This window comes from Xyrauchen texanus, chromosome 33 (genome assembly GCF_025860055.1).
Source record: "Xyrauchen texanus isolate HMW12.3.18 chromosome 33, RBS_HiC_50CHRs, whole genome shotgun sequence".
Classification (NCBI taxonomy): Eukaryota; Metazoa; Chordata; class Actinopteri; order Cypriniformes; family Catostomidae; genus Xyrauchen; species Xyrauchen texanus.
In genome coordinates this window covers 35,556,491-35,568,796 of record NC_068308.1, presented here as the reverse complement: position 1 = coordinate 35,568,796, position 12,306 = coordinate 35,556,491, and the positions used below count along the sequence as shown (strand labels likewise).

Below are 12,306 nucleotides of genomic sequence, written 5' to 3'. Positions count from 1 at the left end.
GGTTTTACTCCGTCTATGCTAAAAGTATATGTAGCCGCTATTTCGGCATATCATGCAGCTTAAGGGGGCATGCCAGTAGGTAGACACTATTTTGTGGTCAATTTTCTAAGAGGCGCAAGATGACCTCACCGCCCAGCTAAAATCCCTACATGGGACCTGGCTTTGGTGCTGAACGCGCTGACAAAAGCCCCCTTTGAGCTGATCGAGACCTCTGATCTGCATTCTCTTTCCTTGAAAACAGCTCCCTTACACCCAATGGCATCCGTTAAGAGGGTGAGTGATCTGCAACGCACAGCTCCTGTCTGGAGACTGAAAAAAGTTTATATTCCCAAAGTGCTCTCTACACCCTTTAAGGCACAGGTAGTTACTTTACAAGCATTTTACCCTCCTCCCTTCCTGTCAGAAGAACAATGCTCCCTTCATAATCGCTGTCGAGTCAGAGCGCTACACACCGATGTGTCCCGCACAAGCCAGTTCAGATAAATGGACCACCTTTTTGTCCATTTCAGAGGTCGCTCAAAGGGCATGCCAGCCTCAAAGCAGAGACTGTCACATAGGATTTTCGATGCAATAACACTGGCGTACAAATCTCAGGGAACCCAATGCACTTTTAGCATTGAGGCCCCCTCAACAAGAGGTATGGCCGCCTCTTGGGCATGGGAAAATTTTATTTCTATACAAAAAATATGCCTGGCGGCAGGTTGGGCTTCGCCCAGCACCTTTACACAATTGTACAACCTTGAAGTGCATTCGGTGGCTTCACAGATATTGTCTGTGCAGCAGCATTAATTCACTGTGTTCTAAGGTCTGCCTCGAGAACTCGATGAATTCACTTCACATCATGTTCATGTTAAGTGCAGTCATACTTTGTTTATACTGCCTTATTTCACAACATACAAAATCCCTCGATATCAGCTGTGCTTCAGACATTCAAATGTAAAGCGGTGCCACACTCAGGAACGAGACATTGCGCTGCTAGCCATGCTACTGGATTTCACTATCAGGAGGCTTAGCCACCGCTTTCAGTCAATAAATTCTGACTGATGGCACTATGACACCCGCTTATATCGAGAGCTTAGCACCGCACGCTCAATGTCATTGGCTGAGTGGGCACGAACGCCGTTGCCTCAATTCAGTTGCATCTGAATTGCCGTGATCCAATTGAAGTTCAGAAATCGGAGAAAGCTAAAAAATTGTTGAACAGGCATGTACTAAAATTGTAACTCTAAAATGGACACTTATAAAATGCTAAAAGTGCAAAATATTATTTAAAATAAAATAGTTAATCTATTAATATTCAGTGTGTGGGTATGTATGAATAAATGTGTGTGTGTGTGTGTGTGTGTGTGTATATATATATATATATATATATATATATATATATATTTAAAATAACAACCCCCCCCTCATTATACAGTTTGGGACCACTATAAAACAGATTTCCTTTAGGAGGTTTCTTAAGTGCCGTTGTTCACTAATCAAAAATGGATGCATTTTAAATGGTTTTCAACATAGGTAAAAAATGACCCAAAGGAAATAAGGAGGGTGCAGGGGACAGTTCACCCACAAATTTAAATTCTCTCATTATTTACTCACCGTCATGTCATCCCAGATGTGTATAACTTTATTTTTTCTGCAGAACACAAAGAGTTTAGAAGAATATTTCAGCTCTGTAGGTCAATATAATGAAAGTGAATGGTAACCACACCTTTCAAGTACAAAAAAAGCATATAAAGGCAGCATAAAAATAATCCATATGATTCCAGTGGTTAAATATATGTCTTCAAAAGCAATATGAGAGGTGTGGGTGAGAATCAGATCAATTAAATCTTGATCTGTTTCTCACCCAAAGTGATTGCATTGATTCAAAAGACATATATTAAACCACTGGAGTTTATGCTGTTTTCTGTGATTTTTGGACCTTAAAAAAGTTCTGGCCACCATTCACTTGCATTACACAGACCTATAGAGCAGAGATATCTTTCAAAAAATTTGAATCTTAATTTGTGTTCAGCAGAAGAAAAAGTCATACACATCTGGGATGGCATGAGGGTGATTAAATGATGAGAAAATTTTCATTTTTGGGTGAACTTTTTCTTTAAGACAACAGGAGGGTTAACTAAAGGAGACCACATTTACAACTTTATTGTACCTTCTTGACCCGTGTGGCCAGATCCTGGACAAACAGTTTCCTCAGGTTATGAAGAGTCTGTAGCTCTTTGGCCTGTAGAGAGGAAAAAGAGATCACAGAGTGAACACATACGCAGTATGAAAAGTGACATTTCTCAGACACAGAATGAAAATGTGACATACCACTGTCTCCTCCAGGCCTTTGAGATCCTGTCTGGCCTGCTCTCTTCTGTCCTGCATCACCCTGTAAATATATTTAACATTAACACAAGACAAAACGCTTTCTTGTACACTATTCAACGCATGTTGTGTTTGTGACGTACGTGAGCTCATGCAGTTTGCGGCTCTTCTCCTGATCAGTAGATTTGAGTTTCTCATGTTCCACCTTCAAACGCTCCTGCTCCAACATGATCTTTTGATTCAGACTGCAGATACAACAACAGATTTAGAAATGTATGTAGTCTGAGCACATGTGGCCTTGACTCAGTGCAAGATTGCTGCTCTTCTGGTCTTTTATGTGTGCATGCAGGTTGGGCTATACTTCAGAGCCACGTTTTTAAAATGCAATTGTATTAAAAATGCAGTCCTTTCTGGTTAAAAAAATGCTCATAAATTGGCCAAATCATGTTTTGCTTAAAATTTGCTAATATTAAAATGTTTCTGTATGGGTAAAGGTGTGTAAAATATAATTACACTTATATAAAAAAAAATAGCATCTATGAGATATCCTCACTAACATAGTGAAACAACAGTGCAAGTATGTGTGTCTTACTCTTGTAGCTCAGTGATGAGCTTCTCCTTGGTCTCCAGCTCATCTCTCAGGCTGCTCAGTTGTTTCTGATGAGCTTCTCTGTGGTTCTGAATCTGTTGCTCAACTGCAGTCTGTAAACAAACAGAGAAACACTGTTACGGTCTCTCTTCAAATATTAACAATCAGCTTTTAACTGTTAAACTCCAAGCATGTAATCTGGATGTATTTAATTTGAAAAAAGACATACCTTGACTTCAGTTGCAGATTGTATCTCATTTTCCTTCTCCATAGCATGAACTTTCTCTGCGCACAGGAAAATAAACTGCATCAAAATACCATGTCACTCAGAAGCAATGCCCTTTCACCACAACAGGGCAGTGATGAGACTGGTGAAGGGGCCCTTGCCTGGACTGCATTGATTTACCGATTCATTAATAAATGCGAGATATTAGAAATATGAGAGAGAAGCATGTGTACCCTGGGCACTGATTTTGACCAGTTCCTCATTGAGAGAATCAACATTCTCCTCTAGCTGTCTCTTCTTCTGCTCAACGTTCTGTAGATACTCAGTCAGAGACTTGATCTTTGCCTCATACTGCAAACAGACAAATACATATCATTGTCCATTTATAATATCCAAGCTATTATTGTAATTTTGAGCATGTATTGTTCATATGTACAATCATCCATTAAAAACATAAGACTGGTTTTACACGTTTTTGGGTAGTCGCCAAAGTCTACGGCCGAAAGTCTACGAGATTTTTCACACATTGTTCCCACCAGGTGAAAAGTCCAATTGTGCACCTGGTTAGGACGCAGTGTAAAAGTGACCGTGGGAGAAAAGGTGTGTTTACCTGAGAGATACGGAGCTGACAGGCTGCAAGCTCTTTCTCATTCTCATCCATTGTCTTACTGCTCTCGGCCTGAGTGCTCTCCAGCTGCTTACTGCGCTTCACCAGAGTCTTTACCTCCGACTTCATTTTACTAATGTAAAGACGTGCCACAGTGAACTCCTCATCTATGAGACCTCCTCCCTCATGCTGCTGAGAGACAGAGAAGAACAAAGAAACAGAAATAATTGAGGTTAGAGGAGTGTGTGAGATGTTTTTTTTGAAAAGCAAAAGGAAAGAGGGAATTAAAAAGCAGAGATGAAGATACGTTTGTGTGTGTGTGGGGTCATTTAAATTATTAAATTAAATACATTCAGGTTTGATGACTTTCTCTATTGGAAAATGCATAATGATGGTTTGTCGTTTTGTTACCTTGATGTCATTGCTGCCCACGGCGATGCCAATCTCTGCCAGGTCTTTGAGCAGTGATGACATCATCTCAGTCACTCTCTTCTTCTGATGGTTGGTCATTTCCTTCAGTTTCTGCAGCTCCGAGTCAATTGATGCAAGAATGCTCTGAAATAATACAGATACACAATGTTCAGAACCTACATGTTCATCAGTGGGTTAATCATGGATACCATAATCTTGCGTAGCCACACTTTTAACTATCGGTTTTCAGCTAATTATGGTCAAGAACAGCCTAATTGTGACAGGAAGGAGCTCAAGTTAATCTGAAATCATCTATAACTCAGAGAACAAAGCTCATGGACATCTAGTTCATGTGCTACAAGGTGTCTTTGAACCTTGTAAATTGTCCAATCCAGATAATATTTTTTTTTTCCAGGAGCGCTCATTCTAGCAGCCTGAAAACAGCGAGCAATAACCTGTATTCGCATTGTGCCCAATAAGGTAAAAAACACAAACGCAAAACCTTGAGGGGCTTATTGCTTAAACATTTGCTCAGAGTGCTGTCAATGTGTTTAACACTATCCTGTTCTATCTATATTTCATTAACCATAATTAGACTTGAGTTTCTCCTCACAGATTTCTGGTTAAGCTCTTCATTCAGGGTCTCAAACTCCTTGGTCTTGTCCTCCACTTCCTGACTCTTCTGATCGTAGTTGACAGCGAGCTCCTCCAGAGCCTGCAGCACCTCCTTCACCTCCTCTTTAGATGCCTCGTTCTCCATCTGCAGACGCGTCAGCTCCGCCTGAAGGTTGTCATGGTCCCGTCGCGTTGAGGCCAGAAGCTACAAACATATTCAGATAAATATACATCCAAACTTCTATTATTTTAAAGACATCAATGGGTTTTGAGTTTGTCCACTGTGAAAGTAAAACGTTCATCTGTGCATTAACTTTTTTTGAGTCTCATACGGGAATAGGAGAGAATGACAGGAAATTATCTCGAAAGAGATGGGTGTGGGATAGGGACACCGCACAGGCCGTATTTAAGCCTGCATCATTTGCACGAGCACCGCTACTCAACATTTAAGGTGCACATGTATGACTTGACCAGAAACTTGAACAGTTTTTTTGTCAGAGATAATGTGAATTTAATGTGGCTGTTCAGTTCTCACCTCCTCCTGATCCAACATCTGCTGCTTAAGTTTCTCAGCCAGCTGAGACTGCTGATTAATTTCATCATCCTACAGACACAAAGAGGCACATTCTTAACTTTAATGTTATTTTGTTTTTAATATAAACCATGAATATCACCTTTAAGATGCTGTTCCAAGCTAAAAATAGTTCAGTTGTAAAAAGTCGCCTCAAGACATGTGTTCTGTTCAATTCAGTTGCACTATACTTTGCAAGAACACCCTCTAACCTCTCCAAAAAAGTGTGCAGGCCTGTTGCTGTCCCAACTCTAAAGAATCAGACCACAAATGTACTAATGCAATTGTGTTAATAATAAAAAACAAAAATCACTGCTGTCACTTCAGTGTAAAGACAGCACAATATATTGGTTTTACCCATTAATCATTGCTGATAGTTGCTTTTGGAACTATCGCCTATCAAAAAAAAAAATCTATGGCAATAGTTTCAGATATGATTTTTTTCTTATTTCTAATTTGTTTAATTCCTCATCAATAAATTCCATCTGTGTGTGTGTATATATATATATGCTATAAAAGCTTCATTTGTTAAATACACATAGATCATTGAAACAGAGCCAAGCCTCTGTAATTTTTAACCTTCATATGGTATTCAGTCATTTTTGACCTAAATACATTTTCCTCATTTAATAAAAATGGTTTCCTTTATCTAAGCAGTACAAGATTAGGTGACTTTTCCACCATTTGCCATCTGAAAATTAAAAAAATTGGGTAAGCCTAAGTGGTCGTGTAAAAAAAGCAACACTTTTGGTATTCGTGTTCAAAATTGACCGACCATTAAAAATGAATGGGGAAAAAACAGCTATTTTTTTAATCTGTCAAATACAATCAATAAATCAGCCACAATGCAAAAAAATTGAGACTATAAAACATCCTCAGTGCAACACATATATACGGTTGACATGTAAAGTGACCAGGCAGTTCACTTTTAAGTGGTGTTTAGAGCTCAAGTTAATCTGATATCATCTATAACTCAGAGAACAAAGCTCATGGACATCTAGTTCATGTGCTACAAGGTGTCTTTGAACCTTGTTCAAACATTGAACCTGTACACAAAAATGAACTGGTGAGACTATAACACAGAGCTATATCACAATGCTAAACACAAAAACTCAGAAATTAAGGGGTGAGACGATAACACATTCACAATGCAGAACACAAACACAGAGAGAGAGAGAGAGAGAGAGAGAAACCAGGGCATCAATAAGTGGAGCTCTACAGCCATCTTTTGGTCATTGTTGGCATTACAAGTCATCTGTTGTTTTCCAGCTGATGACAGCAATCTAACACGCTCACTTTGCTAAATAAATAATTATAATAATACATTTAAAATAATATGCTAAATAAATTTTTAATATAGAAAGTTTGAAAAATATTTACTCTAATTCTTCTGTTTTATACTCTAACTGAATTTTCTGAATTTTGCAAGTCATTTCTGTTTCTTGATGTTCATTTTCATTGCATTATTGCAAGTTATTACATTTTTGTGTTTGAAATAAATTATTGGTAGGAAAATACTTATTCTTTGTCTTCTCTTGTAACGCCATGGTCAGGTTTGATTGAAAGCATAATGACATTAACTACAGAACCTGACACTTCAAATAAAATGTTAAGTGTTTAACTTTGACAAATAATAGTTTGATAACATCTAAATATATATACATATGCACATCTTGTGATAAAATACAAAATTAGGTTACCTACAATAAACTGATTTGGGGATATTATTCATTTTTAAGGTTTGTAGCCCCAATGTAAGCCCCATAGTAAGGAAAGACTAAGAAATCTTTGATCAGTCTGTAAATCAATAAAAACTACTTTTGTTCGACCTCTACTTCAGAGTACTTTATCCTTTCTCTAATAAACGTAATATTACATTTTATGATCATGACATATTTTACTGTACTGTAATAAGACATCAATTTTGCATCAACTTAGCAATATCTGAGAACTCTAACCTACATGAATAGCCCAAATGATTTGTTCATATATGGCCAGTATTTAAGTATTTGTCTCACCTTGTCGTCCAGCTGTTTGTAGAGTTTTGCCAGTTCAGCCTCACATTTCACACGCTCAGCATCAGTGAGTTTGAGGCCGGGCATGCTGGGAGACGATGCAAATTTGTCATTATTCACCACATTATCTAGAGCCACAACATCTGCATTCGCCTTCTCTTTATCAAACTGCTCCTCGACGGGTACATTTTCGCCTGAAAAAACAGAAACACAAACAAAAGTTGCGATGTAGTAGTGTGTAGGTGAGTGTAGTTTGTGTAAGGGTGAGTGCATGTATGCATTTACCATTCCTCCAGCGGTTGAGTTCATTCTCCAGCCAGGTGATGGTGTTCTTCAGAGTCTTGTTCTTCTCTTTCTCTTTCTCATATTTCTTCTTCCACTGCTCTGCTGTCAGCTCCACATTCACACACACGGTGTTCTTAATGGTCTTCGCTCTGAGGACATTGATACAAAAAACAGTTACCACTTTATCACAATACAGAAGTGGAGACATTATTATGCTTTACATAAAGTATCTAAAAAATATTTACACTCAAATTTAAAAGCTCACCATTCACAAATAACGTGTACTAACTGCAAAAATATCTTATATAAATGAATATATTGGCCTCTGAGTGGACTAGAATCTCAATCTAGGTGTCATTAGAATGTGATGATCTATTTTGCGATGGTATATAAAAGTTTACCATCAATTGTCGAAAACATGTTTTTCTTATGATTTGTTTAGCACGCTTTTTTATGCTGGATGGCATATTTTATCTAAGACATAACATTGTATTATTCAGCCAAGCAAGCTCACAGACAAGTAAAAAAATGGCAAATTGTTTAGAAAATTACTTTGTAACACGTTTCACCCAACACTGTTTGTGACATTAATGTATTCAGGTAGGGCTGAATGATTTGGATAAAAAAAATCGAATTAAGATTATTTTGAAAAATACATTTTGATTGCGATTTGAACTGCGATATGATAAACAAAACAAAAAAACGTGATTCCTTTTGACCAAAATTAAACTATGTTTCGCACATGCTTTACTGCCAACCAGAAATACTGTTCTAGAAAGCGTTCACACTTCCTCCAAAGTTCAAAGTCCTCTTAAAAAAAAAAATAAAATCATTATCACTTTAATAAACCCAGTCAACTTGAATTTGTAATTATTGCAATAATAATAATATTAAGAAATTGTAAAAAATATAGATATTATTTTATAATAATAATCATTATTACTATAATAATTTATAATTAATTATTTCTTTATTTAATAATTGTTTAACTTCCTATGCAATCCCGGTAAACCTTCAAGCCATTAGTTCGGTGGAAGCTTTAATTTTGGAAGGGATGGAAGTTTATGTTGTTTTCAGCCTTTTAATGCAGTGAAATGCTCTCATCTACCTTGCTGTCAACAAAAAAGCTGCTCTCATAGGGTTATTTTATATGTGTATAGTAAATTGTAGTGGCCAAACATAGAGGTATGTGAAATTACGCAAATGTGCAATTAAAGTATATCTGGGGTGCTTTAAATAATGCGCTCAGTGCACATTAGCACACCTAACTGAACTTTGAGCACATCTGTCACTCAGGGCACAAGATAGGAAGAGTTTGTGTGTATGGAGCACAGAACCACTTTGAAACCACATGTGTGATACAATGATCCTGTTAACATGCATTTAAGAAAGCACTACACACTACAAACAAAACAGCCATGCATATAGGCAGAACAGAGCGGGCAGCTTGTTGAGACTATTTATTTAATTAAATCGCAGCCTTCGTGGTTTGAAAATCCCACTGGGTCAAATCTTGATTTCAATTTTATTTCGGTTAATCATCCAGCCCTATTTTCAGGCCTTATTTTGCATTTTATATAACATAAATTCAAAAGTCTTGAAGCTTTCCAATGATACCTCATATGACAAACTTACGTAAAGAGGGATTTTAACATTTGAAGCTTAAACTTTTTTTTCACAATATATAGTGCCCCCCTTAAAATATATTCAACATCATGTTCTAACAATGTGCATCGTGACAAAGAATCAAGCTATATATTTTATTTTAACATTTCACTAAACATCTCTTTCATTTTAATCCAATATTTTTTTTTTGTTTTAGGCACAAGGTATTTTTACAGTTGCTTGCTTTCAATTTCCACCCACAATAAAGTCTCCCTGGTCAAAAATCCCATCTCACATCTGATTGGCTGTGATTTTTTCACATCATGCAGCATATAAAATTCAGTAAAGACAGAAATTTTGATGCTCAAAACATAGCTGCACCTAGTTAGAACAAGGTGTTAAGGTGTGTTTTCTCACTTCTGTGCGAGTATAAGCATTTCACTCTCATTAAAGGGAGGTAGACATCTGTGTGTGTGCGCATGTATCTCCTCACCGCTGTCCAAACATGAGTGTGGTTTTTGTCTCTGCATCGTTATAGGAGGATGGAGAGCAGCAGATCACTATAGTCGTTCTGCAGTTTCCACCCAGAGAATCCTGCAAGATCCTTGTCATCTTACTGTCTCTGTATGGAACATACGTCTGACAGAAAGACAGAGATACCAGTTTTACTCCCATCCATTTAATTATGCAGTTAATTGTTCATAATCGGTACACTAATACATATGTACGAACTAGGTGCAGCACACCTACCGTTCCTTCAGCCAGGGCAGAGATGACATTGCCCAGGGCGGAAAGAGATTTATTAATGTTTTTGGCTTCATCCAACACAGCGCCCTCTGCTCCAGTTTTACTGACCTGCATTCACACACAAATCACACAATTCAGATCAGAGACAGATCAGTGCTGTCACACATTAAACAAATAGGGAACTACTCAACTCACACCTGCTATTACTATTATGGAGAGAGACAGAGAGATCAAGTGAAAGAGGAAATGCAAAGAAAATTAGAGGAACACAAAATGAGACAGAGGAAGAGAGATTACCTTCTCACTTCCTGCTAAATCCACCAGGAAGAGTTTCCCACTTAGCTTCTGCTCTGTCTGTGAGTTCTCTTGCTTGACGTTTATCAGGAAGATACTGTGACTCCTGGAGCTGTGCTCGTTCATATCTGACACAGACGCAAAATCATAGTATGGGACAAACAAAGTGAGTAGGCCATTTTAACTCAATTTTGACTACATGCACACAACAGGAGACACTTCTGGTTGCACAAACATTCCACAAGTAGGCAAATTTGAAAGCATTTCATGAAACTAAACAGAGAGTAGAACAGGTAGCAGAAAGTTTAGGCTTCTATAACAGAAGGGCATACTTGTGACAGCCACATGTCTGTTGGATTTGCCTTCATCTATGGTGTCCATGACTTCCTCAGGGCTACACACAAACCGTTCCGTACAACCCTGCAGACGCAAGAGAGACAGATAAGGAAAGAGGTCACAAAATGCGAACCATTCTTTCACTAATGCATATGTAGCAGATTCCTAAATTAAATCATACCTTCACATAGGGAACTCTATTCTTGTCTTCATGTACAGACAGATTTGTCTTCGATACTGAAAGAGAGACAAAGAGGCTATTTTTGATTGCATTTAAGATCCCTTCTCTAGAAATAAAAAAACCTTGTTGATACTCAGACAGAAGACTCAAATTACACTCCAAAATCTCTTTTCAATTCATTAAATCAGTTTGTTTCACATTCAGCTCAAGTTATACGTACCATCCAGCAGGTCTCTGATTTTGTCCAGGTAAATCTCAAAATAGGAGACCTGCCAATGCAGAAGAGTTGAGATTTAACAGACTTTGCAGCTTCTCTACAAACTCTAAACCAAATTAAGGAAAGTTGATACCTTGATATGGAATTCCAGGTTTTCATCCATGGAGTAAATGTAGTTAAATATATCCTGGACGATACGTGGAATGATGCCCATGCCATCAGGATCATGCAAGTTGCCCTAGATAATCACACATGCACACAAAGACAGCCAATCCCTATCATCTATCACATGGTTCACCAGTGAATTTTGTGTAGGTGGTTTATAGAAAATAATAAGGCATATAACATAAGCAGTACATTATATCCTACAAACCAGTTAAATCAAATCAACATTAAGTAAATAAATTGCCAAGATTACATTTACTGCACAACTTAAGCTACTAAATAGAACAACAAGCAATTTCATTTATAATACTTTTTGAAATCTGACTGCCTATTGTAGAAATGATTCTTCATGGATTCGGGATGAATTCTCACCTCCATAGTGTGTGTTTTTCCAGAGGAGGTTTGTCCATATGCAAATATTGTACCGTTATATCCCTCAAGAACATCTACAGGGCAAAAAAAAAATTTCAATACAGTCCTATAGGAATACACTTGTGCTTATTCTAGTGTATTATGTCACTTTTGTTTAGGTAAATACTAGGGCTGTGTATTGATACAGATTTCTCGATTCAATATCAATTCATATGGGTAGATTTCTGTTACAATGTCCATTTTGCTTACAAACAAAATAAATTCTCTCTCAGATAATGCTCTTAATTATAAAGAACCTTCTAGGCAACCCTTCCAGGTACAATTCCAAAATATAGATTTTTCAAATTATATTTAATCATTAGTTTTTCATCAAATTGGTCACATTTTAGCTTTTGAAATTTTTTTAAATTCAGTCTATTCCATCATTTAATGTTTTGAAATTGCATATATTATGTTGCATATATATGCTCACCGACCACTTTATTAGGAACGCCTAGAACTATTGTTTCTGTAACTGCTGATCTCCTGGGATTTTCACGCACAACAGACAGAATGGTGCCAAAAACAAAAACCATCCAGTGAGCAACAGTTCTTTGGAAGGAAACCCCTTATTGATGTGAGAGGAGAAGGGCCAGACAGGTTCGAGCTGACAGAAAGGCTTCGGTAACTCCGATAACTCCTCTGTACCATTGTAGTGAGCAGAAAAACATCTCAGAGTGCACAACATGTCAAACCTTAAGGCAGATGGGCTACAACGGCA

At 37.5% G+C, this 12,306-nt stretch overlaps 1 protein-coding gene across 2 annotated transcripts in view; it reads right to left on the bottom strand.

Moving 5' to 3' along the window:
- kif5bb (kinesin family member 5B, b) overlaps window positions 1–12,306 on the bottom strand; it is a 32,066-nt gene that overhangs the window by 6,014 nt on the left and 13,746 nt on the right. Inside the window, exons 3-22 of one of the 2 annotated variants that reach the window (XM_052103014.1) lie at window positions 11,547–11,620; window positions 11,143–11,247; window positions 11,013–11,061; window positions 10,793–10,848; window positions 10,608–10,695; window positions 10,279–10,403; window positions 9,985–10,089; window positions 9,728–9,873; window positions 7,630–7,778; window positions 7,348–7,538; window positions 5,294–5,362; window positions 4,757–4,963; window positions 4,144–4,287; window positions 3,736–3,924; window positions 3,359–3,476; window positions 3,129–3,184; window positions 2,903–3,012; window positions 2,454–2,555; window positions 2,314–2,374; window positions 2,153–2,224 (exon numbers count right to left, since the gene is read on the bottom strand). In XM_052103014.1, the coding sequence (XP_051958974.1) occupies window positions 2,153–2,224; window positions 2,314–2,374; window positions 2,454–2,555; window positions 2,903–3,012; window positions 3,129–3,184; window positions 3,359–3,476; window positions 3,736–3,924; window positions 4,144–4,287; window positions 4,757–4,963; window positions 5,294–5,362; window positions 7,348–7,538; window positions 7,630–7,778; window positions 9,728–9,873; window positions 9,985–10,089; window positions 10,279–10,403; window positions 10,608–10,695; window positions 10,793–10,848; window positions 11,013–11,061; window positions 11,143–11,247; window positions 11,547–11,620 (2,216 nt within the window). The remainder of the gene's footprint in view (window positions 1–2,152; window positions 2,225–2,313; window positions 2,375–2,453; window positions 2,556–2,902; window positions 3,013–3,128; window positions 3,185–3,358; window positions 3,477–3,735; window positions 3,925–4,143; window positions 4,288–4,756; window positions 4,964–5,293; window positions 5,363–7,347; window positions 7,539–7,629; window positions 7,779–9,727; window positions 9,874–9,984; window positions 10,090–10,278; window positions 10,404–10,607; window positions 10,696–10,792; window positions 10,849–11,012; window positions 11,062–11,142; window positions 11,248–11,546; window positions 11,621–12,306) is intronic. The other variant, XM_052103015.1, reaches the window with a different exon arrangement.